General features: G+C 43.4%; 1 protein-coding gene across 3 annotated transcripts in view; it reads left to right on the forward strand.

Annotated features, from left to right (window-relative positions):
* CHD7 (chromodomain helicase DNA binding protein 7) overlaps window positions 1-25,923 on the forward strand; it is a 192,272-nt gene that overhangs the window by 108,970 nt on the left and 57,379 nt on the right. For all 3 annotated transcript variants that reach the window (XM_047073976.1, XM_047073974.1, XM_047073975.1), the window contains 4 exons: window positions 13,310-13,451; window positions 17,773-17,910; window positions 18,980-19,045; window positions 25,636-25,691. In XM_047073976.1, the coding sequence (XP_046929932.1) occupies window positions 13,310-13,451; window positions 17,773-17,910; window positions 18,980-19,045; window positions 25,636-25,691 (402 nt within the window). The remainder of the gene's footprint in view (window positions 1-13,309; window positions 13,452-17,772; window positions 17,911-18,979; window positions 19,046-25,635; window positions 25,692-25,923) is intronic.

A 25,923-nucleotide genomic window follows, 5' to 3' on the forward strand; every position in this document is an offset into this window, starting at 1 on the left:
AGCCTTTGACTCGTAGACTTTCCTGTGTGAGTACGCGCGGGTACAGAGAGAGGACTTGATTTCTGTGACCACAGAGGTGCTCCTGCAAAGCAAAAGAGCAAATTTGGATTTTCAACTTGTGCTAAGAATACCCAGACATCCCCAAATACGTTATTCTGTAGTGTGTTGGAAGTCTGTATCATACTCCTTTAAAAATTTTTGTCGTCGGTACTTTTTATGGTGCTGGAATAACTGAATTCTATTCAACACCTCATTCTTCTAGGTGACGATATTTGCATTTACTTATGAACGTTCTTTGATGCCTCCGTATGTGGTCTCTTAATTGAAAACTATTATTTTTTTCTGCATATGAACACCCTTCTAATCCTGCAACCCGTTATAAATTTTGTTCATTTACTTAAGAAATATTCCATTAAGTACTTCTTCTTTGTAGGTACTGTTGTTAAGTGTTAGGATGTGAGCAAGGAACATAGGGTTAGAATTTCGGTCTGACTTACCGGGTTTTTTTTTTAGAAATATAATTGCCCAAAAGCTAAGTATTGTGCTTTTGATAGGAGGAGGCATGTGCATATTTTTCCCAAGGAGAAAGAAATCGAAGCAAAATTTTAAAAGAATGTGTTGTTATTGTTTTTTAAACTTGAAGTGTAAGTGTCTGTGTTCTAAAAGAGCTTCCTAGAACTCAGAAAACATATCACCAAGACTTGTTTTAGTCTCAAGATATATATATATATATATATATTTATATATATATATATATATCTGCCTTCGGTTTGTATTTTTAATATTGTGAATCTAGCACCAAATGACAAAAATTAACAAAAAGAAAAAAGGACAAAAAAAAAAAATAACCCCCACTATATCTTGGATGTTGTCATAAATTTCCAAGTGTATGATTCTCTGGTTCTGAGTCTACATGGACCTCATCCTGTCTTTAAAAACATTCTTGGGGCGCCTGGGTGGCGCAGTCGGTTAAGCGTCCGACTTCAGCCAGGTCACGATCTCACGGTCTGTGAGTTCGAGCCCCGCGTCAGGCTCTGGGCTGATGGCTCAGAGCCTGGAGCCTGTTTCCGATTCTGTGTCTCCCTCTCTCTCTGCCCCTCCCCCGTTCATGCTCTGTCTCTCTCTGTCCCAAAAATAAGTAAACGTTGAAAAAAAAAATTTAAAAAAAAAAAATAAATAAATAAAATAAATAAATAAAAACATTCTTTAGCATACCCTTAACCTCCTGTGGGATACACTGGGACAGATGTTAAAATGCTGTATTTCACAGTGAACTTGTTAAAATGTCCCCAACAACTATAAACAAGTGTTAGGAACGTAGGGCATCACATCCACTCGGTTCTGGGCACACGTGCTGCTTGATGCAAAGACAGGGCCTGTCTTCACCCACGAGGGCAAAATTCCAGGGCAGGCCTCGTCTGCGTGCTCTCAGCTGCTCATCCTGACGTTTGAATGGTCTGTGCAGAGTCAATTTTTGGCATTGCTGAATCCGAGTAATGGCTTTGCATTAGGGTCACACGCTTTTGATAGGCGGAAGGGCATGTGATCATTTTCTCCCAAGAGGAACGTTTGGTACGTTTCCCTCCCTTCATTCGCTTTAGACGCATCATCTCAGTGGATGCCTCCTATAGGCGATAGTTGTTTTTCCCCAAGTGGTGTGAAAATAATGGGCTGGAATATTTCTGTTGAGTATGGAGATCTGCACGCGGAAAGAGAGACTCAAGCCATGCTGAGGGGTGCGCCGGGAGTGTTTGGAGCAACTCTGCTGGCCCCGGGGACTTGACCACTTGTAGGGCCACTTGCTGATTTACGATGAAATGCGGTGAGGAAATTCCTAAGAGCTTTCCTGTTGTTGATGGTCAGATGGGGATGCTGTCCAAGAATACGGTAACTGAGCAGAGATTTTCAGTAAAGGCACAAACCGACCCATTATTTTGTTGAGCTGCAGTTTCTATCGGCCAGATGTATTGAGTACATCGAGCTGTGGCCTCGTGTTCTGCTAAGTCTAGAAAGGAAATAGCATCCCTGAAGCACAGATCAGTAGAAGTGCATACAACTACATGTAAATTCTGAATAGCATAGCAGAATAATTATGTAAATTGAATATGCAGTGATGAAGGTAATAGGGGGTTTGGGTTATGTTAGCACTGGGGTTGAATTGCCATAGCAGTTTGCTTTTAAGCACTGGAATAGAGCAGTGGCAATTTTGTTTTGCAAAATGTTATGTGATACCAGTTATTTCCATCCTTGAATAAGTTAACTTGATGAATTTGTTTATACAGAAAATAATTTTCCTACAGAGGGCTGAAATACAAGGGAATACACAGAAGTGAAATGAAAAATTTCACGTAGAACTGCTCGCATCTTCCCTGTTCAGTCCTGTACGCCCTGTCATCGGTGACGTTCTACAAACAGACGCGTTGTCCTTTGAGCGGGTGATGACGCAAGTGACCCACTGGTGGTCTGGCTTGTTTTGCATCATTCACACGCTGTCTGTGATAAAGCACATTCAGAGAGGGTGGCTGTTATCACCGGGCTGATTCTGTGTGCCTTTAGGATGTCCTTCTCACTACCTGCCATTCCGCTTCATTCCATAAAGTGGCTGAGGCTTGAATTTGTGGCCATTCTCCGTGAACTGACCCTTTTGGCCACCAAAGTCGAAACACGTTCGTCTTGTCCGCACAGGAGAACCTAAAAGAATCTGCCAGAGGCTGTTACATAGGATGGTAGAGAAACAGGAAAAGGCATTCGGCATCTCAGAAAAGGACATTTAAAATCTTAATAATGAGAAAAAGGGGCCACATTCCACTTTTCTATTAGAAATAGAAATAGTATCTTTCTTTCCCCTTTCCCTTTTATGTTGAATATGTATTTTTCTACCCATTTTTTTCCTCGTGCTCTCCCCAGGTGTCCTTATAGCTTTCAAATATTGGCAGTAAATATTGAAAATAAAAGCTAAGACATTTGTGGGCTGGAGGGGATGCCAGTTTGCATACGGAAGGATCCAAGAAGCTGAAACAGGAGGGTTTGCATTCTTCCTTTCAATGCGTTTTCTGTTGTGTATGCACGGGCCCCGTGAAATGAGAGAGAATTTGGAGGAAGCGCCTCCTTTGAATGACTCTCGAATGCTTTAGTGGTCCACTTAGCTATATAAAGATTCTTTGAATGTGCATACAGAAGGGAACTTGGCCAAAGATTGTGACTTGACTAGCGTAGCTCCCGTGAAACGAAGCCACGGAGATTGGCTGCTGGTGCAGTTTCCTTGCTCTGGTTTTCCACCCCCAGTGTTCAAGTTAGCAGGAAGCTGAAATGCTGTTTCTCAGTTAAGAGTGATGAAGATATTTTATTTTTAAATGGATAATAAACACGCTGCTGCTATTTTTTGAAAAACACGAAGCACCGAAAACACATCAGGTCCGTTTTTTGCAAACCACACTGTCATTATCATTAATATCTACGTGGCCACTTTCTTCTGAGGGACTTTGCTTTTTCAGATACTGTCTTCTCCATTATGATCTAAGAAAGTAGCAGCATTTTACCTGAGGAATTTTTTTTTTTTTTTTTTTTTTAGTCAGCCAGCGAGCCCAACGTTGGTATATTTTGGCAACCCAATACGTGTTTTATAGTGTGCTCCTAGACACGTAAAAACTTTTCAGCGGAGAGTAGACACAAAAGCAAACCATTGAACTAGTTTTGCTTAGTAAGTACAGAAAACCCAGAGAGTCAGATAGTTGTCCACCGGGTATATAGCTGACAAAATAAATGAAACCCACAGCTTTTCTTCTGCTTCCTTGTTCTTTCGTTTACATCCAGTGATTTGGTTTTGACCCACATCATTGGATAATTGAAAATACTGAATTAAGTGTTTTGGACACCGTGCCTCCAGAAGAGGATACAGACTTTTTAAACATATGGTCACAAAATGGACTTTGAGCCCTTTGAGGATTGGAGGGGAGCAAGGGAGAAAAGGCACCTGTGAGCATCGTGTCTCTACCCACTGGCCTGCCCTGCCAGGTCTCTGGTTCATTAACAAGCTCCAGGTCAGGGATGGGACCAGGTGACCCTTTCCTGGTCTCAGAGGTTACCTTCTCTTTGAAAAGGGGGCCATTAGGTCTTTTTCGTCCCAAATCCTTTCTTCCTTCAGGGTGGCCACCTCAGAAATCTTTCTCTTGCTGGTGACAGGCCACGTTATGTCCCTTCCTCTGTCTGATTTGTCTTAATCCGCTGAATGGGCAGGCAGGGAGAGTCGGCAGCCGCTCTTTGGTACAGACCCTGCTGTCTTTAGCAACACGTGGTGCAGTTCGTAGTCCTTGGGGGAGGAGAAGGCCCAACAACGTTGACCCTTAAAAAGCAGGTTCTGCTGACTCCTACCGTGCTAGATGCGGGAGTGACCACCCTGGGACGCGTCGCCATCCAGGGAGAGCGGTGGCCTGCTGCCACTGTGGTTTTATGTGGGAGAGGATGCGTGGACTCCCGCCTCCACTTCTCGCAGCCCCCATCAGTTGAACATCGAGAGGTGAGGAGGCCATGGGTGGCAGTGGTATGTCAAAGGGGGATGTTTCTGGAACGCATTCCTCTGAAGTCTCTCTCAAGTGGAATTTTAGGGCAGAACATGTGTCGCCATAGTAGATGTGGGTGTGATGTTAGGAGTGGAAGATAAAGGGCAGAAGGGATCGTAGGCTCATTTTTTAAGTGATCATGAAAAATATCTGCGCCTGGACATGCTTCTGAAAAGTGTGAAGTTCTGTGCAGCTGCGAAATCTGTCATGTGGTGGGTGCACAAAGGTCTTTCTGCCCGGGTGAGGGCCCCTTCAAGTCTGGGTGCTGTGCAGAGCCACCGTGAGAGCATCAGCCGTCTGGAACACCACCTCCTTCAGCTTCTCAGAGAAGTCTGTGTGGCTTAGCTTTAACATGTCAACTAGGGAAATGGTGTGAATTAGGAAAAGTGACCCCATTCTTCTTCTTTATTTTGATGTGAACTTCCACGAGAGTACTAATTATGTGTGGGTAGCCCTGATTTCTGCAGGAACAGTATAATGTCGTGGTCCTTGGGCTTCTCCTGTTAGGGGTGGGTGGTGCTATTTCCTCCTCGTTGGTTTCACCACTCGCTCTGCCTTGTCCCCTACCTCCCTGCAGGTAGGTGGCAGCTATTAAAATGTGGGTGAGCGGCGTGTCTCGTGTGTCGTACCGGCCACGCTGGCAGATCCGAGAAGATCTAGGGAACCTAGGGAGCGCGGTTCCAGCTGCCCAAGTTAGCCCGGTGTCCCCCTTCCTGAGCCATGGGGATGCTGTGCATCAGCAGGAGCAGCCCTCTTGCAACGTGGCACAAGCAGCCACCCGTGAGCCTCCCGCTTGGCGCTTGAAGAGCACCCTGTAGTCAGAGGGTGTGCTTTCTGCCTCACTCCTGTGACGCCCGATGTGCTCAGGTCTGTGTTGTGCCACGGTGCCGGGTGGCTAATGTTTGTGTTGCGCTTCTGCGATGAGAGAACGTATTCGCTGACTAGACTTCTTTTCCGTGTTACTGGCAGATCTTAATTCGATCCATAATCCATAAAATTCAGTAGCCTTTAGATTTTCAGTGAGAATTCTTGACTGAATGATGAGTCTTTTTTACACCCTCCCCCCCACCCCCCGCCCCGAATATATTCGTTGTTGGAGCACATGGGCGGCTCAGCCGATCACGTGTCCAACTCTCGATTTCGGCTCAGGTGACGATCTGACAGTCCGTGAGGTCCAGCCCCGCCTTGGGCTTCACACGGGCAGTGCGGAGCCTGCTTGGGATTCTCCCTCTCTCCCTGTCTCTCTCTGTCCTCCTCCGCTTGCTCTCTCTCTCTGTCTCTCTCTCAAGATAAATAGACATTTTAAAAAAGAGTACATTCGTTATTAAAAATGGATTTGGCTCTTTTCAGGAGAGCTTTCTATCTTTCTTTCCCTTCCTTCCTTCCTCCCTTCCTCCCTCCCTTCCTCCCTTCCTCCCTCCCTCCCTTCCCTTCCCTTCCTCCTTTCCTTCCTTCCTCCCTTCCTTCCTTCCTTCCTTCCTTCCTTCCTTCCTCCCTCCCTCCCTTCCACAGTCTTCTTTAAGAAGGGGGTAACCCAGTAGCTATCCTCAGGACAGGGTTCTTATGTTATAAGGCTAGCCAGCGATCGTCCCAAGTCACAGAACACATTCAGCAGGAAACATTTCTGAGGCCTGAAGGATACCCCTAAAGGCCAGGCCGGCACTGGACTCCTAGGGAGATCTCACGAAGAAGATGCCTTCGGATCAGTCCCAGGACTCAAATGTGGGCTCTGGAACCAGACAGCTTTTGGCTACAGTCCTAGCAGTGCAACTTCCTGGGCTGAGCACGTAGCCTGTCTGACCCTCAGTTTCTTCATCCTTGGAAAGTCTGATTACAAAATGAAAAGATGAGGCGTGATGACTGTTTGCAATATACTTTCATTTTAAATGAAAGCAAATTAGGTTTCTGTATCTAACTTTCTTTGTTCTTTCCTTCCTAAAAATTTAGCATAGTTAATGTACTTAAGGAGTACTTGATGCTAGATGAGCTATTTAAGGTAACAATTTAGATTAAATTAAGTGTCTTAGAGGTGTTCCATCCAGTCACTTTCAGAGAACTTAAAAAAAAAGCCTATTAATTTGTCACTGAAATCACACGCTTGTTGTTCAGAAGTAAAATAGCATCCCCCCCACCCCTCCTCTCTCTTTTTCTCTTCTCGACTCTTCTTTCTCTTTCTCAACCAGGAGAGTAGGGTGAAGAACTTATGGGTGGGGTTTAGGGGCTGGGGTGGCAGGGCACCTGCTTGGAGCGAAGTATTCGGCCCCAGGCCGGGCGGCTCGGCACCTGCAGGCTGACTGTGCCGGGGGCAGACGGGCCCAGGGGGCAGGGCGAGGGTCTTGCTCCCATCCCGCCATCCCGCCCGGGAGCTCTCTGCCCAAGGTGGCCCCGTGGAGCATCTCACACGTTTGGACCAGTGTCCCGAGTGCTCCTGGGCCTTTGCCCTCACGGCGAGGAGTTGGCTTTTGTGTGTCCTGTCTGTTGCTCAGGGTTTGCTCTGTGTCTGTCATCATCAGTTTATTCTGTTACCTGCATTTTATTACGTTCTAGTGTAGCCATTAAAACAAGTTTTCATCTTAGGACCTTAAAATTTTTGTTTTGTTTTGTTGGGTTGATTTTACTTGATGATGTATCCCACTTTATGTTGCCTTAATTGATATTTTTCAGTTTTTAGTACTTTATCTTGTCTCTTTTTTCTTTTGCTTCTTTGTCTTTTAAGTTTGTTTCTCATTGTTTACAGACTTAGAGGAGGGGCTCAGTCAGTTAAGCGTCCAACTCTTGCTTTCAGCTCTGGTGCACAGTTCGTGGGTTCAAGTCCCATACGGGGCTCCGTGCTGGCAGTGCAGAACCCGCTTTGGATTCTCTCTCTCTCTGTCTCTCTCTGCCCCTCCACAGCTCATGCTCGTGCGCTCTCTCTCTCTCTCTCTCTCAAAATACACTTAAAAAAAATTTTTTTTAAAAACGTAGAGGAAAATTCTATACTCAAGCTGAGAGGCTCGATGCTCTTCTCTCTACCACCATTGGGCCCTTGATCCTAACAGCTTATTACAGTTTTTATTATGGCAGCCGCCGGATCTTTCAGAATCGCGACACGTTGCAGACCTCCTGTGCCGGGAACGTCTCCCTCTTCTCCTTCATTAGCTTCAGTTCTTCATTTAAAAACCTTTTAAGCATGTAAAATATAAGGATATATTGCAGCACTGTTTACTCTTCTTCTAAAAGATGACATTTTGGCCTGAGCCTCTGAAAAATCCGATTAACCTTCAGGACCCCCGGCCTCAAGGTTGGTTTTCCCCAGTGTGGTGGGAATCACCCCATCTGCAGGATCTGTCTGAGGGCCCCCCTCCTGCTGTCCAGACCTCTTCACTGGCTGTATTCTCATCACAGGTGCTTCCACAATATGGTTCCTTTTCAAACTACCTTTCCGTTTGGGTCCTTAATGTTGATGCTGATCAGTGTGTGACTGCATTCTGTTTTGCAGTAGGTCAGGGCAGCTAGCTGGATTTCTAGTAAGTTCTGGCCCTTACTTGTTTAAAAAGCCTGTACTCTTTTTCACCAAAAAGAATTAGCTGTCTATGTGCTGTGTCTTAGGTGGAAGGAGTTGATGCGACCCCATTTCAGGTACTGTCACTTAGCCCTTCATTGTAGACTCTTAAAAGCTGAATACGAACCCTTCCGTAACGGGTATGGGATGGCCTTAGCACGGCCCTCTGTATGGCGTGTATTCTCTGAATACAGAGTTTGGGTTCTCAGTGGTCTCGTCAAGATGGCCTGTGCTTCGGGGCGCCTGGGTGGCTCATTTGGTTAAGTGTCCGACTCTTGATCTCGGCTCAGGTCTCCATCTCTCGGTTCCTGAGATCATGCCCCTCATCGGGCTCCGTGTTGGCAATGTGGATCCTGCTCGGGATTCTCTCTCCCTCTCTCTGCCCTTGCCGTGCTCTATTTCTCTCTCTCAGAATAAATACTTTTTTTTTTTTTTTTTTTAAAGGCATATGTTTGGATCACATTGGGGACAATTGCAGCCCTTCAGAGCCTGGTCTAGCAGAGGTGACCTAAATGTCACTAAGCTATGGACCCCGAGCACATCCAGCTGCCCACCAGTATGACCCACTCTCGTGATAAAATGTGAAATGGAATAGAGCTGGTGGAGGGACAGTGGCCCTTCAGACTGCTAGCACCATCCCCAGAAAATGTGCTTCCTCCAAGGTTGGAAGGGCTTGTCTAGCTTCAAGAGCGGGTGGCTCTGTATCTCGGTGACACCAGCCACAGTGGGAGATAAGGCTGAGGAAATGAAAGAACTGTATGAGCAGGGAGGAGAAGTATAGAGATGTATTGGTTTTGCAAACGTGCTGCATCTCACTCTGTTTGGGTAGCATGTTAATCCCATTTCACTGAGCTTCGTGGGTGTCTCCTCATGAAGACAGAATCTGCGTCGGGTTTTCTTCAACGAGTTAATGAGAAGAGCACTTTTGAGTAGTGCCTGGTAAGGGCCGTATACGTGTTTGTTGTTGTTGTCGCTCTTAACTTGTGTTGTGCAATTAAATCGATCTGCTAAAATTGATAAGGCACCTACCTGACCAGGCACTAGGAAAGCAAAGATAAATAAGACACACTTCTTCCTCTTTTGAGCCTATGTGATAGTTGGAGAAAGACATACACTCACACACACACACACACACACACACACACACACACACACAGAGCTTTGGTTTCAGTTCATTGTGGTAGTGCTCCCACCGTATTCTGTGTGTTTTAAATACCCCTTGTGCAGGGTACCTTCCTTCACGTAGGTGGAGTGAGGCTTCTCGTGAATGAGCGATGGCCTAGCTGAGTCTTGCAGAGCCGTAGATGGAGCCGGGAGGGGAACGGAGGTGGAAGAGGCAGGTGTGCCCGTTAGTGAGCACATTCTGCGTGTCTGCACGTAGAGGGTGCGGAGGGTTTGGGGTGCGAGGCAAGTGGAAACACAACGTTGCCAGTTGCAAACATCGCAGAAGGCCTTGCAGGCCGGTGCGGACTCTCAGACGTCATTGTGTAGATCGGACTTGAAGCAGGACGGCGCAGTCAGGTTTACGTTTTAGCTGGTCGCTGTGCTGGTGCGTGGAGGGTGGGTTTGTAGGTGACGTTCTGGTGGCAGTGCCATGTCCCTGAAGTAGGAGGTGCGGGAGGCAGAGCGGGTCCGGGGGAGGCACCATGCCTCCGGGGCTGAGGCCATCTAGGGCTAGAATTAGAAAGCACCCCCACCCCTCACCCCTTGGGGTCCTCCCTCCGGGAGGTCACCACGTGGAGGCCAGCATCGGCTAACCCCGCGCGAGTGGCCATCACGGCAGCTGTCGGAGGTTCTGTGTCTGTGCCAAGCAGCTCAGTGGCTCCATTCTCAACATCGTAGTGTCCGCTCGAGGGATGTTTCTTATTAATAACATCCTCTTACCCCCAGCTGGAAGAGCTGCCCCGTGCGTGCCTGCCAGCTTTCCAAATTATAATTTGGGAGAGGAACGTTTGTATGGCCACGTTTTGGCTTTGGCATTATGAAAGACTAGCTCTGAACGTTAGAGATTTAAATTAAATAGCGACCGTGGAGGTAGCACGTGTGTCCTTTCCTCGGCAGTCTGATAGCGGGTGACCCAGCCCGCGGATCCCGAGGGGGACGAGGCAGCGGGGAGGCGGTTGTAACAGGCGAGGTGGGAAATGACACCTGCCTGAACTAAAGCAGTGGCCACGGAGGGGAGTGGCCCTTGGGATCGTCTGCTTGTTTGTCCTCCCAGCTTGTGCTGGGGACTGTGGGTAAAGGACTTTGCTTTAGAGGAAATGGTCTTTGGTGCAGTGGGGTTCTGTCTCCGAGTCTGCAGTGGATTCAGCCCGAGTGGGTCCGAGCCACACCAGAGAATACGTTCCCAGGCGTCCCCGAATGCGTTCCCAGCTGTTTGCCTTCCAGATGTGTGTGTGAATACTGGCATTTGTGTCACATACCGCCAACGTTTTCATCCATTATCTCATTTAAACCTCATAACGAATCTTGGAGGAAGATAGCATTACTGACCTCATCTTACCGATGAGAAACTGAGGCTCGGGGAAGCGAACTGATTTGTTCAGGGTCACAGACAGACAGGTGATACATGACAGAGTTGGAACTTGAGCTAAGGTGTGTCTGACGCACATCAGCCTAACCCACAGTCTGTATTACCCTCATTTGTTGAAAAAAATTCTGACCTTAGTTTTCTGGAGACAAAGCAGTTGTAATGTAACACTTAGTTGAAAATCCAGATTAGCTGATTGCAAAGCAGTAGCAAAGGCAATTTAATTAACATGACTTTATCTTGTCCTTGGTTGTGATGTCTTTGGGTGGACATTGAAGATTTTGTAGCTTTTTTGACTTCTTGGCACGCTTTTGATTTGTGTGTTGATGTCACGAGAAGGTGTCAGCATGGAAGTGCTTACCTGTCTCTGAGCAACGTTAATAGTGCAAGGTCTAATGAGTTTGGAAATCTTTCGGTAATCAGATCTGGGATGAGTGCTTCCCTTGGCTACAGGCTTTTTTTTCCCCCTGAGCATTTGGAGAGGTCTTGTCTGACTTTTAGCAGCCTTGGAGGTTCCACGCAGTTCATTCATGGGCAGGGCAGGTGGAAAATCATTAGCGCTTCTCTCCTTCAGCAAATTGATATTTCAGCAAACCTGGGCTCTGGCGGCTTTAAGACAGTAAGCCTTTTTACTCCTATAGGATAGTTCACACAGGGTGCGGTAACCCCACTAAATTAAACTGTGTACCTCGCTCTGGTGCAGAGAGGTCACGGTGAAAGGCACTGGCTGCCGACTTACTTTACCTGGCAGTGGTTCAACTCTGTGACAGGCCTACCTCTGATTTAAACAAATTTGAGAAATATGTAAAGTTTTGGAAGCAGTTTTGCACTGATTTGATAAAAGAAACCACAAAACACTGCAGCGCAGGTGTTGAGAATGTTTGAAAGCTGATTGAGGGAAGCAGATGGCTTTAGTCAGTGGCATCCAGCCAAAAGAGCAGGTGCTGGTCATGTGACCGCTGGTTACCAGGGTAATCTGATTGCTCTTGGCGTGCAGATGAAAGGAAAGGGGCCCAGCGTTCAGCTGTAGTATTGTATAATTTGTGGCAGTTAGAGCGGAAATAAATGCTGGAAATGGAGCCTCATAGTAGGGGAGACTTCTGTCCATGTGTAGCGTAAACACTAGGACAGTTGGGTGAGGAACTGCTGTATGGATTTTTTTTTTTTAATTTAAAAAATATTATTCTTTCCATGGACCTTTGGGGACTTCAAGTTTTTAGGACACTGCCTTTTAAAAATTTTTTTAAATTAAAAGAACTCTTTAAACCTAACTGCTGTTTGCTCTAATCTTGAATTCTTGTAAGTTATTTCCTTACGTGGCTATCTACCCTGCTAAAATGTTCACAAAATAGAACAGGGTCTGAGTATTTAAAAATAACTAGTTTGGGACTACCAAATATTTTATTCGTTACTAAGATACGTTTTAGGCGGGTGATGGATACTTTATTCTGCTAACATACTTTTGAAATATTTTACGTGACATGTGCTTTACTTAAATGAAAGCATAGAGATGTCTTGGTGTCTTTTGTAGTAGCTGAGGCTGAGAAAATATGCTGTTTAATGCATTCTGTCAGCACACTTTTCTGGGAATTTATGAAGTTTCATAAATAAACTTTGTAAAGGTTTTTAAAATACCGTGTTTTCAAATTTATTAGAATTTTATGGTTTCTAGAAATAGAAAAATATAACCATTACTGAGGTTTGATTATTTTAAACGTTGCAAAACATGATAATTAATATTAGAAAACCTTGGGTCCGGTTTGGAAATTGGAATGGAAAGTAGCACTAAGCGTACATTCTAAAAGAATGTCACATAAAGGTTTTGAAGCCAATGGTAAAGTTAAATTTAAAAAAAAAAAATATTTTCTCAAGGTTCATTCATGTCTTTTGACTTATGTAACATTCCAATCCTGTTAACGTCTGGCAGAAACATACTGTGGAACATGCACTTTAATTATTGGGGTTGTTTTTGCTGTATTTTTGTATTTCAGAGACCTAGCTTTGGAAAAAAAAAAAAAAAGGCTACTGTGACTCTCTCAAAAAAATGCCCAGCACCAAAATGAAGCTTATTTTAAATTAAGAAAACAGCATTAAGTAAAATCATGTAGAACAGGAAATTGCCATATGTTTTGTTATATTTTAAGAGGCTGTCGTCGGATAATAATGTAGCTGGGTGACATAATGGAGGACACCTAGCAGTGTTGGTTATAAAAAGGGCTTAAATAGGAGTTTTAAAACTCTCTGCAAGAGACACAAAGAAATGATCATTATAGTCTAGTTTTCCTTGACGTTCAAAAACAAAACAAAACAAAACAAAACGTATCCGGTGCCTTAAAAATTTGATAGCAAAACGACTTCTTAATCTGATTTTTCACTATGGTTTGGTGTACTGGCAGGGATTTTGCATTGTCTAGATAACAAATGTACTCTGTGTGGTATTGGGAGTTTTTGCATGAAATTTCTCTTTAATTAGGTCAGGTATTTGCCAAAGGTCATCAGTATGGGGTTTTGCCATAAAAACTTAATTGAGAGTGCCATTTAACTGTAAGTGGCCAACACGCATTGATTTATCAGTTGTCATCGATACTTTCGGGATATTAATGTGGGAAATATAAGGCATGGGGCATGTGGAAAACCTCATTAAAAAGTGAACACTAAGTGATCCACTTTGAATTCTAGTAATAAGAAACCTGATTCAGAAGCAAGTGCTTTGAAGAAAAAGGTCAACAAGGGAAAAACAGAAGGTTCTGAAAATTCAGACTTAGACAAAACGCCCCCAGCATCTCCTCCTCCTGAAGAAGATGAGGACCCAGGTGTTCAGGTAATACCATCATTCTGACCCCAAGCCTTGGTTATTTAGCATGGGTAACTTTAGCCGCACACCAAGTACACCAGACCTCCCCTGTCTTTGTTATAGAGCTGCTTTAAAGATGGCTTTGTTGTTGTCTGGAACATCACATCCGTAGCAATGAGAGCTAGGGGGCCAACACGAAATTAAACTCCCGACGTCTCGGGTTTGTCATCTTTGACTCCGGGATAGATAAAGCTGAGTATCTTCATTTACTTCTGCAAGCGTCCCTTCCGCTGTTTATGTGTACATTAGTGTTAGCGTAATGTTAAGATACTTGGTCACTTAAAGCTTCCTTCACATTTCTGATTTTCTCTGAAGTTTGGTTGCCTGTCAATTCTTTTATTTTGCAGAACAAGAAACCAACATGTAATCTGTAGCTCGTCTTAAGTGTTCTGACATCCGGTGGCCAGAGTTGAGACATTTAGTCATGTAATAATCCAGTTTCTGTGAACAAGTTAGTGACTCTCTGGATGGCAATTGTGCAGAACTTTCCAGTGTTAGATTCTCCTGACTTTTGGAGAATTTTATAGGAAGCAGTTGAAAAACCGAAATAAGCATTAGGGCTTTAGGCTCTTGTGTGTAGAGCGCACTGCCTTCCCTGATTGGACTATAAGGTAAGAGTCCCTGCACATGACCGTTAAAAATTATTTCCTTGTTACATTCTCTGGAAGCATGCCAGTGCGGTCCACTGGGATGGCTAGGAATGTCACTTCTGTGAATGACATCTGAGTTATCATGGAGCAGTCACTGAGGAGTCCTGCTAGAATAGAAGTCGGCCCCTAACGGCCTGCTTGCCTCTTCTGATCGCTCAGTCCACACTAAGCACTGGCTACCTACACCTGTACCAGTTTGCTTGAAAGTTAGGAAAAAAAAAAAAAAAATTGGCAGTGTGCAGCTCTATTCTAAAGAATGTCAGACAGGGTTGGTTTTTGTTTTTGTTTTGCCAGTCTGTTTGTTTTTCAGTAGAACTCCCTGGTAGCTGTAATGTCACAGAATGGCTTAGGCTAAGAGGGCCTGAGAGGGAGCGGAAAGAGAGCACGAGTGTGGACGAATGCGGTGTGGTTTGGTGTGGTTCTGTAACTAACCTGGGACACCTCTGGCAGTTGGGGTTAATTTTGTGCTTTTCCTTTCATACGTCACTGAAAAGATAGGCAAGGTAAGTGGGCATCTTTTAATTGCTTGAGGACTTTTAAACTAAAGTATTTTAATGATTTTGCATTGTATGTTTATGCTCAAGGGTCTTTTTTTCCTGAATCGTGTTTGCCTAAACTAGGACCTTTCTGACAGTAGTATTTAGACAACATTAAAAAGATTTATTCACACAGGCCAAGAAAATTCCCTTGTTCTCTCACAAATATCGCTGCTGTTTCTTAAAAGTATTTGTATTACTAGAGAATCCATTGGACTTTAGGAAGTACTAATTTTTTTTTTCTTCTGCATTTCAGTTACAGAAAAACTCAACTCAACTCAAATGAACATTAGTGCATGCTTTCTAATTGGCTAGTGCTTAACTGTTAGGGGTTTAGTAGCTAATACAAGCAACCACACAAGAAGATCTGACTTTGCAGGCAGGTTTTTCTCTGTGTCTCTGACACAGGAAGTGATGCTTGCTGCTGTTTGTTGTTTCTTCCGGTAGGATATGCATGAAGGGTTTAAAGTTCTGTGATTGATTTGTTTAAACCAGTAAATGCCGTATCATTTTAACTCAAAATTGTGTCACCAAATACTACAACAGACATCGTGGAAACACATTGAAATCTTCTCTTTGAGTATGGCTGCTTTAACTATATGTAGCTTTTCTCAAGCAATCAAGTTTAACAAGTTGACCCATAAAATAATAGGTCAATTCAGATAGTGTCAATTCAGACGTTTTGAGGTGTGGTTTAAAGGGAACGCTTACATTTTGATTTCACAGAACTCTTTCAGATAACCGTTTAACAGACCATAAGAGAAGCATGTTATGTCATATATTAATTCCATGTTGGGGAATTGTAAAAGGACTCTTGATACCCAAAATTAATGAACTTAAGATCAATTATTACTTAGAAGGTAGAGACGGCCATAGCACCATGGAAAATTTTCAGAAAATGGAGCTGTAATTGTATTTTGAGGGTTTTCGCTCTTAGGAAGTGGCCTCGTGTCCACTACCAACGAGCCCCATCACCGCTGCACACATTTGTAACACCAAGCTGATGCGAGGAGAAGCTTCCATAGCTAAGAAAGTTATACCCACCAGTCATAGATTTCTATTCCAAAAAAGAAAAGCTTCCTGTTTTATTGTAGTGGACCATTTCTTCAGTAGTGAGCTTTGGTATCAAGTGGCTTTGTCTCAGACTCTAGCTGAGGGCGTTTAGTTGTTGGGGCTGGAAGGATACCGCGACGTGGCCCCGACCAGGGAAACCTGACAAAACATCACAGATGCGTCATTAGTGGCACGTTCCTCCCCTTACGGTAATGACAAACAAGATGAAAATACAGACCAATCCATGGCAATTTAGTTAAATTGACCTATTAAAGGAAATACAGATAGTATGCTACATGTCACAGAATGAGAATGTTGTTTCTGATAACAGCCTTTTATATCTTAAAGAGATTGAGAGACCAGGAGTTATCTTGGATCGACTTTGGGTAGAGAGAAAGGAAGCTGTGCAAGGTAGCTTGGCCTTGTAGCCCCAGTGCTTCCTGATTTTTCTTTGGCAAGGTAGAGCTAATTAATGATGACTTTAATCCTACTAATTGCATCTGGAATTAGTATGTACCATGCTCTGTTCTAAATGCTTTACGTGAATTCTGCCATGCGATCTAATTCCCTCATGTGATCTTCACAGAATACTTAGGAGGTAGTTAGCTGTCATGAATCCCGTTCTGCAGACCAGGTAACTGAGGTCCACAAAATAAGTTGTTCAAGGTCACCTAGTGAGAACCGGGGCTACTTGAAAAACTCAGCACTCAACTCCAGGGCTCACAAGGTCAAACTGCCTCCCGTGACGTCGGGAGGGTCACAGATGGCAGAACCCCTGCTGGTTCTTGCTCTGCCCTGACCTGGAATTGCTTCTGGGCGGGGCTGACCTGGAAGGCCAGAAGAGGAACCTCTGGCCCCCGCTGCTGCTCCCACTGGCCTAAACCACTAACAAGTCTGTTAATAGGATGTTACCCCACATCCCCTTGGGTCGGACTGCACCTCTGCAGTCACGGCTGTGTAGGACTAAGGGCTCAGAGCCTCAGACGACTCATTTGATGGTCATATTCAACTGAGTTTGTGTCGTCAGCTACCTCCGATGCCCTCTTGAGAGCAGAGAGAGCAGAAACGTAAGAAAACAAAACTCGGCCAGCCCTACCCTTTGAGACAAGGTGCTGGGCTTCCTTGGTCCTGACTGGAGCCACGTACACCCTTGCTTGTTCCTCCTAGGTCTACACGGTCCGGGGGCGGAGGGGGGGCGGGGCTTGCTCGCCTCTCGCTCTGCCTTACTGACCAACTTTACAATTCACAAGCTTCTTTAAAAAGTTTTATTTCATAATTCTTAGAAAAAAGTTCATAAGTGTTCATTTCTCAGTATTTTTATTTATTCTGTGTGCTTCATGAACTCATCTATAAGTTGTAATCTTATATTTATCAGTGGTTTAAAACTCACATGTATCGTTTTACAGTCAGGTTAGGTTTTACCAAATACACACATTAATGAAAGGTCAGTTCGCCTCATTTTTAATTAACTGACAAAACTAATTCTTTACCAAAAAGGTCAAAACAATATAGAATTATTTTGAACAAAAAGTCTGTTTCTTTTAGGGCCAAGCTTAAAATCAAGCCTTTTATTTAAATGGCCTTCTGAAATACCATTTCAGTATTTATATAGAACTTTATAATCTACTGATTAGCTTCTAATGTCGTCACTTCTTTGGATCTTCTATTAGAAAAATTTTGAAGCCTACAAAAATAGAAAAGTGTAACAAACCCCTATATACCCATCGCCCAGCTTCTGTATTGTTTCCCCTTTTGAGCAGCGCACTGCCTGAGTAAGGAGTCAGGTTGGTTGTTCCTCCCATTCCCCAGCTGAAGGTCTGGTGGCTGGGAGTGGTGATTTCCCCCCATTTCCATTATGTTCATTGCCCCTGTGGTTTCTTATGTGACTTACAGGGATAAGGTTATCAGCTCTACTTGAAGGTTAATTTTTAAAAATGTATCTCTTAGCATCCCGAGAGAGGTTACAAAGAGCATCAGTGACGGCTTTTTACACCTGCTTTGTTGTTTTTGTTTGTGTGTTTGTGTCTGTGTTTGTGTTTGTGTTTTTAGAAGCGACGTTCCAGCAGGCAGGTGAAGCGGAAGCGATACACGGAAGACTTGGAGTTCAAGATTTCCGACGAGGAAGCAGATGATGCAGATGCTGCTGGGAGAGACTCCCCCTCCAACACCTCGCAGTCAGAGCAGCAGGTCAGCGGCCCGTTCGCGTGGCTCTTGTGCACGCGGCGGAAGGTGGACTGGAGACTTGATAGCTGAAGTCCCAAAAGCTCCGTGGAAGCCTTGGACTCTGAGCCGGAGAACGTTCATTTACTGTTGGCTAACGTGCTGTGGGAAATGAGTTGTTTAGCAGTGTCTTTCACAAAGCCCTGTTCGCTGAAATTCATTTTTATATAAGCCTATGATACGTAACTTGACACAGTTTTGGAGAATTAATGGTCTGTGTTGAGGAAGAGTCAGAGCTACGATGCGAGGAGGCTGAATTTACCTCTGAAGAATTCAGGGCCGTAGCTTCTGGGACTTTAATAAACCGCTCAAGCTTGTCTCCTGCTGTTAGGCACCGTCAGAACCCCTTTATGAAATTACTGCCTCGTAGTACCCAGCAGGGCATACTTTATTCTCTGTGCAATGTAAATGATGGGTAAAATAGTTTGTATAAAATATGGGTAGTAATGTAGGATTGATCATTGTAAAGATCTTTTTTTTTTTTTTTTTAACGCCCCTCTGTTCCTATTACTGTACTTCAGTTAACAAACTGGTAACCCATTGAAAAGTATATTGGATGCAGTTTTTTACTCTATTTGGTGCTTTGTGCTATGTTAAGTTGTTACGTAACGTTTTACGTGGCTAACATAGATAAAAGCTGCCTACGATAACAGAATGATGCGGATATTTACCCCATGGGTATAGATGAGGAAAAGTTACATTTTTGACTGCTGTCATGCAGAGATTGTTTTCTCTTGGCAGCTGGAGTTTCTGAATGCTCTCTGGCTTTAGGGACCCCGCTAGTCCACGTAATTAAACCACATAATCATGAAGTAATAAACACAGATTTTCCTTTTGCCTGTCTGGAGAGCAAGAGCCTTGTTCTCTACCATCCTGTTTCCCACCGGCGACTAAAAGGGTATGATTTAAAGGGTATGAATTTAAAACGTACAGAGGTAGATGCAAAAGGAATGATTTCTTGTTTTGATGGCTTGGAATGAAATGTTTTCCATTTGGATTGATGTAGCCTACTTTTTTGTTTGTTTGTTTGTTTTAGGAATCTGTTGATGCAGAAGGTCCAGTGGTAGAAAAAATCATGAGCAGTCGTTCAATAAAAAAACAGGTAAGCACCATTTGGAGTGATCAAAACCTCTGGTGTATGTAGGACTCTTAAATTATTTTCTGCTTTATAATTTCCTTGAAAAAATTCACTATTATAAAAGAAAACTTCTGGTGATATTTCTAATCCTGTCTGATTTGTTAGCCAAATATAAAACTTCGGGATATTTAGCCCCAAATGAAACTGAAATATATCAGACAGTCAGTGCTTTGTGACATGATTTAGAGTAGGCAAGAAACTCAAAAGTCGCCAAAGAAATGTATAGGGCTTTTAGAGTTATAGGCTGCCTTTTTCATAAATACTATTCATAAAAGTCATAAACATGAATTTACCTCTCATCTCCCTCAGGGAAGTTCCCTGCCCGCCCCCGCCCCCGCCCCCGCCCCAGGATGGAAGTTTATCATTTTAGTGAGTAGGTGTTTTCTCATACTTTTCATAACATTTCTTCATGTACAATTAAAATATTCATTAATCTCTTTTTTGTCAGTGCAAAGTGTAATTTTTGAAGATAATATGACTTATTCTTCAAAATTCTTCAGCATTTGTGTTGATCTGCAAAGGTGAAATCTAGGTACTCGTCACTAGTCTGATAACTTTGTCATTGAGGAGCACATCTACCCTGTGACAAAGAAGTCCAGTAACCCTGTATTGTCTTCCACTGATTGAGATTCCTCATTTCATCCCAACCAGCTAGCTCCCTTCTTGCCCAGTTAGAGCAAATGCTTTGTTTTGTTTGAAGAATTACACAGATATCGAGATGAGCTACATCTCCACATTCTGACATACAATCTCCAGTGTCTCTAGAAAGTGGTGTCCTTTAGATACAGGGTATCTGTCTTTCAGCTTGAGTCGTTGTCAAACGCAGCTCTTTCTTCTTACTTGCTTTCAAGGTAGGTGGAAGTACAAGCTCATTTTTTGATATGCAAAATAAGTTGTTGTTTTTTTTTTTTTTAATGTGAGTTGTGTACAGAGTGTAACTTCCCATTGAGAGAGGTGAGACCCCAGGCTTCCCAAAGAGGGAATCTTTGCTCTTCACAAGCTACTGTCCAGAGACCCTAGAGAATGGTATTACACCAGCAGGGCGCTTCTCTTTACCTTTGTTGCAGTACTGTTTCCTTTTCTATTGTGTTCTCCAGAGTGTGGGTTTGTGTCAGAATATACAACTCTAGTTCCACGAAAATAATCAAGAATGACACGTCGAGATATTTTCACGTTGAGTGTGGGGGTTGGGGGGGTATACGGGATGGCTATCTGTCGACTCTCTGAACACGACAGTTTCCTCACTGATGAACCAAATGATAAAACTTCAACCAAATTTCTCCCCTGTTCAAGCAGAAATGAGCACTGTTTAAGTCATTAGAAAGGTTGCATTTTTGTCCTGCTAATGACTCTGGAACTGTTAATTTGTGACTTGTAGATATATGGTAAAATTTAAATACTTGATGTGCTTTAAGGAATAATCCCCTCTGCAGAATTGAAGTGACTTGTTTGAGTAAATAGCATGTGGTTTGGATGGGATATATTAATTTTCATTCAGTTGATAGTGCTTCAGCAGGCATACACAGCAGATTTGGGTGTTGCAAATTATAATTAGCTCTATTATTCAGAGCTACTTAGACTATGCATTATGTAGGACATTGCTTTTTCTTTCTGCTTTGCCCACTTCACAGCTTTTTCTTTTCTCGTTACCCTTAAAAGGTAGGTACCCACAGTTAGAAATAGGTATTGTTACCATTTATGGACAGCCAGGTTTGTTTTATCATAGGAGATTAAAATTCACTTTAAGTGTATATGGGGGTGGAATATTTGTTGAGTTGGTGAATTTTAGGATGGAGAAGATGAATGGAAAATTTCTCTGGAAGGGGAAACATGCCTTGAGGTGTGATTTACAGTAAAGAAGAGATGAGCTCATTGAATTGCTTGTACATTACTGGTATTTTTCATAAAGGGCGATAAAAAATAATTAGAACATTGCAAACCTTAGCAGGTACTGACTTCTTAAACTGCTAATGTTCTTGGAATAGTTACTTTCGTTATCAGCTTTATGAACATTGGGGAAAAAGTGTGGCAAATAGAAACAAAAGGAAATTTGAGATCTTCCTGTGGATTCTAGCTATGTCTGCTGGTCTGTGTCCTGTTACCATGAATAATTGAAGGAGTAGCTGTAAGAAGGTACCTTTATCTCCCCCTGGCAGCACCGTAGAAACCTGCGGTGAGCTCTCAGAGCCTGCCCTACATGGTGCTGACACATAGTGGGGACTCAGATAATGTTTTTCAAAGTCCGTTGACCTCATCACTGAAGCCTGAGAAGCATGGCCCATTGTGATGGAGTCATGCAGACGCAGAGCTCATCTGACAGAGCCTCTGTAATTCACCTCATGTTCAATCGGGATGGCTCGGGCACGTATGTTGTTCTAAACTCAAATTCATATGTGTTAGACGTATGGGATATGGAAAGGGATGTAGTTGATACTTGTGTTTGAATTCTGAGGTAGATTTAAGCATGGACTTTTGGAGCGCCTGGGTGATTCAGTTGGTTGAGCGTCCAACTCTTGATTTCAGCTCAGGCGATGATCCCAGGGTTGTGGGATCGAGCCCCATGTCGGGCTCCACCCTGGGTGTGGAGCCTGCTTGGGATTCTGTCTCTCTCTCCCTCTGTCTCTGCCCTCTCCTCCACTGGCACACACACTCTCTCCCTTTTTGTTTAAAAAAAAAAAGGACTTTTGGATTGTACAACGGTTAATTCTTTTGTTTTCCACATTTAGCCTGTCTTGTAGCCCTGTCTGCTTGGAGGCATCTGTCCTTGGAGAATAATTCAAATCCTTTTTGTATCGGAAGGTCAAAAACAGTTGTAAAAGTGAATTCTGGCGGTATTCCCTGAAATTCTTTATTTTTCTTTAAGTTAACTCATGATATGTTTTCTTAAGAGCTTATTTTAAATTCCAGGGTATTTGTTTTAATCCTCTTTAGCTGAACCCACCACCACCAAGAACAACAACAAATAGTATGTAAAGCAGGCAAAACTCTTCATCGCATTTATTATGTCCTATTTTCTCCCAAGGTGAACTATGATTTGGTATCTCTGCTAGAGTATACAGTAGGTTGAGTCACAAGTAGGAAGTGATTCATACCTTGCTTATTGATATCTTTATCAAGGTGCTTTGTCTTTCTGCTGTAAATTATTCAACTTATTATTTTCCCTTTTGGCACTATAGTTTAGCTTTGTTTTCCAGTGTGACTGCTTAATTTAGTAATAGAATGCTTGGGAAAGGTCATTCATTATTTTAGGCTACAGGATTATCATTTACTGGACTGCTATTCTAGAATCCAGGTGGCCAGAGGAGTCAGTTTATTGCCCGGGTGAGGTTTTGGGTTCCTGTGAGTGATGGGAACAAGTATGGCTTAATATGTGGAACTTAAAATTTCATATGAATAATAAGGATTTTCATAGGCTAGCTTTAGAGTCTAATGAAAAGATATACACAGTTCTCTAAAATTTTCTATTGAGGGGCACCTGGGGGCTCAGTTGGTTAAGTGTCTGACTCTTGATTTCAGCTCAGGTCATGATCTCATGGTTTTGTGAGATAGAGCCCCATATCAGGCTCTGCACTGACAAGGAGAAGCCTGCTTGGGATTCTCTCTGTCCCCCCCGCCCCCCCCCCCCAATAAATAAATAAACTTAAAAAAATAGTCTATTGAACACATTAAATTACTTTAGAGGGCTCTCAAATTTGAGGGCTTTAGAGGGCTCAGAAATAAATATTCTGGTTCTTTGTATGTGTGTGTGTGCGCGTGTATAGAAATAGTGCTTTGAGTCCGTTATTCATTGGTTATTCCCGATATAGAATGGTATCTGAAAGTTGGGGCCTGGGGGTAGTTGTTGGGGCTGTTTCCACTCCCACCAAAGCCTGGCCAAACTGCCATTTAGTGAATAATTAAAATGGTGTTCCCAAGGGTTTACGCATTCACTTACTTTTGTTAATTGTTTTGCTTTTAGTAAAGCAGAAGAAGTCAGGAGGATTGTATTTATATGAAACAAAGAGTGTAAAACAGCCCTACTCATTGTTCAAGGGGCAAGAAGGTGATCCAATATGTGTGGTCAGGGAATGGAAGAACAGGCTTATAATTTGGGATATCCAAAAGAAACAGGCCCTGATAAGGGCGCCTGGGTGGCTCAGTCGGTTAAGCGTCTGACTTCAGCTCAGGTCACGATCTCACAGGTCGTGGGTTTGAGCCCTGCATCCGGCTCTGTGCTGACAGCTCAGACAGAGCCTAGAGCCCGCTTTGAGTTCTGTGTCTCCCTCTCTCTCTGCCCCTCCCCTGCCCACATTCTGTTTGTCTGTCTCTCTCTCTCTCTCAAAAATAAATAAAAAATTAAAAAACAAGGAGAGAGAGAGAGAGGAAAGAAGGAAGGAAGGAAGGAAGGAAGGAAGGAAGGAAGGAAGGAAGGAAGAAAGAAAAGCCCCAGTAGGATTCTGCACCGGCTCCAAGTGCTACCACACGAAGCCTTGGAACCTAATTGCTTCCTCTCAGCTCTAGACCCTCTCGTTAGGCACCTCCACTGCAGGTTCCTGGAGGAACAGCCAGTCAAGACAAGAAAATGGGTATTGATGACCGTCAGAGACAGACAGTTGATGGCTGTGAGTCAGAGCTTTTTGGCAACAGGATTGAGACGGAATGGAAAGTATCCCTGTTGTTCCAGAGTTAATCCTGTGTGCTTTGGTGCCCACTTAGAAATTATGGGATGGCGAGACTATTTAGAATGAGAGGGAAAAGACTGTATAGGAAGAAAGATTGGGAAGGAGGAAATCAGAAAATAATAGAGCCTAGAAATGACAAAGCTTGTCTTTTTACCGTCTCAAAGATACATATTTTTTTTGAAGCACTCTTTCTGAATTGAAAGAAATGCAGTTAGCTTCAAAAGAGTAAAAGCAGTCGACGACACATTTGAATTCCATTCCAGGATTGAAGTTCATGATATGCTATGACCAGTGTCAAAAGGTCCAGGCTCATCTTGGCTTTCCATTTACCCTGGTTGTCTTCTGTCTTGTCTTGGCCTTCCTTTCTATTGGAATCTTCAGTTGACTGCTCGAATGTGTGAGCAGAAGGTGCAATATCGGGGCTGGAAAAGAGTAAGGCGGGTCCTAGATGGACTGTCCCTCGATTGACTAGAATTTATCTCTAAATTAATTCCAGGTTTATGTTGCTGGGTATCTAGCAAACACTCCTTTTCATTTTGGATAACTGGAAGTTTATGGACATTGATGGTGTCCTGAAAAATTGCTTCAAAAGCTGCTTTATGGTTATGACCTTTATAGATGATTAGGTTAGAACCAGCTACTGATGGGCTTTGACCGCACTCTCGAATATCCTGTCTTCTAACTGCTGATTTCTAGGCTGGTGGAAAAACAGTTTACAATTTAGGTTTAAGCAACACATGTGAGAGTTTCAAAGAAAAGTTTTGGTTCACAGTCTTCGGTAGTAGTTTCAACGTTGGGGATTGAGGGAAATTGTAGCCTCTTTGAGCAGATCCTGTGCCAGCCTGTCATCCAGTAGAAAAGTCTTTGCTCCTTTGTTTGTCCTCTCCCGTGTTCCTACTTGCCTTAATTTTCTTCGCAGCATCTCTGAGGCGGCTTAGCCAAGCGTGACCCTTAAGGCAGGCTCGGGTGCTCTTGTAAGAGTGTAAAAGCAATCCCTAAACATCTATAAGTGGTGTTTACGTTTTATATCCCCGATTTATCTGATCAAATGTCCCAGGAGAAAATTACATACTATGACTTAACAGCCCAAAAGCAAAAGGGGAAAAAAAATATTGAGAGAGATACTTAAAATATCACGTGAGGGGATCTTCCTCACACCCTGCGGAGGGTGGGATCAAGGGAGATGGTCTAGATAGTCTCACCGCTGAACTCTTGGTTCGGCCGATGCATATCACGATTTTAACCTTACCTACGTGTAGTAGTGGGAGTGTTAATTTTATTTGGCTGCTATGTGTGTGAGACATCTTGTCTGAGAGGTTTTAATTGTACCATTGAGTGAAACTAAAACTGGGAATAGTGATGCACTGAAATTACAGCGTAAGAACAAGGTTTAGTTTTACATGGTTTCTTGTTTGGAGTTATTAACTATATGGAGGAATAAATGTCTTTTAAATATTTTAAAACATTACAAAACCCACAATGTAAAGTTGCCATGAGGCAGCCAAAAATAATACATATGGCATTCAGGAGAGCAGTTGCTAATTGGCTGCTGCCTGAGAAAATGGTACACTTGGCGTCTACTTAACACTGTGGGTTTGGCACAGAGCCAGATTTGGGGTCAGGTTGTTGTGAATGAAGCTGCATGTGGTTAGGGAGGAGTTAAAATGATTCATGTCTCAGAAGCTGTAGCACATCGAGTAGCACGCACGGGCCGAAGCGCGTCAGTCTTCATCTCACCGGCCTCCTACCGCTCGCGACGTGCTCATCCGTTCGAGAACATCCACAGCTGCCTTCGTCGCCCCTGGTTTGTGTTCACGTGGGAGTAAATCATCGTTTTTGGAATATTCTGGTAGCTGGTTTGGAGCACGTGCCTGAAATTTTCTTTTGTTGCAGAAGGACTCTGGAGAGGAGATAGAAGTTGAGGAATTCTACGTGAAATACAAAAACTTGTAAGTAAACCGTGATATATATCTATACGTGTGTATATATATTTTTTTAATCGGGGGATATATTTTCAAAGTCCTCAATACGGATTTAAAAAATAACTGGGAATTGGGAAGTTTTGGTGCGGCTTGTTTAGTGCTTTGCAGGCTGTTGCCTCCCAACTTTTGTGTCTTTGAGAATTTTAGGAATTTAATTTTTCTGGGAAACGTGTAATTGGTACAAAAGTCGGCCAACTTT

Source organism: Lynx rufus, unplaced genomic scaffold, assembly GCF_022079265.1.
Source record: "Lynx rufus isolate CCGP_SWC_20201006 ecotype Redwood Valley unplaced genomic scaffold, mLynRuf1.p SCAF_12, whole genome shotgun sequence".
NCBI classification, from domain to species: Eukaryota; Metazoa; Chordata; class Mammalia; order Carnivora; family Felidae; genus Lynx; species Lynx rufus.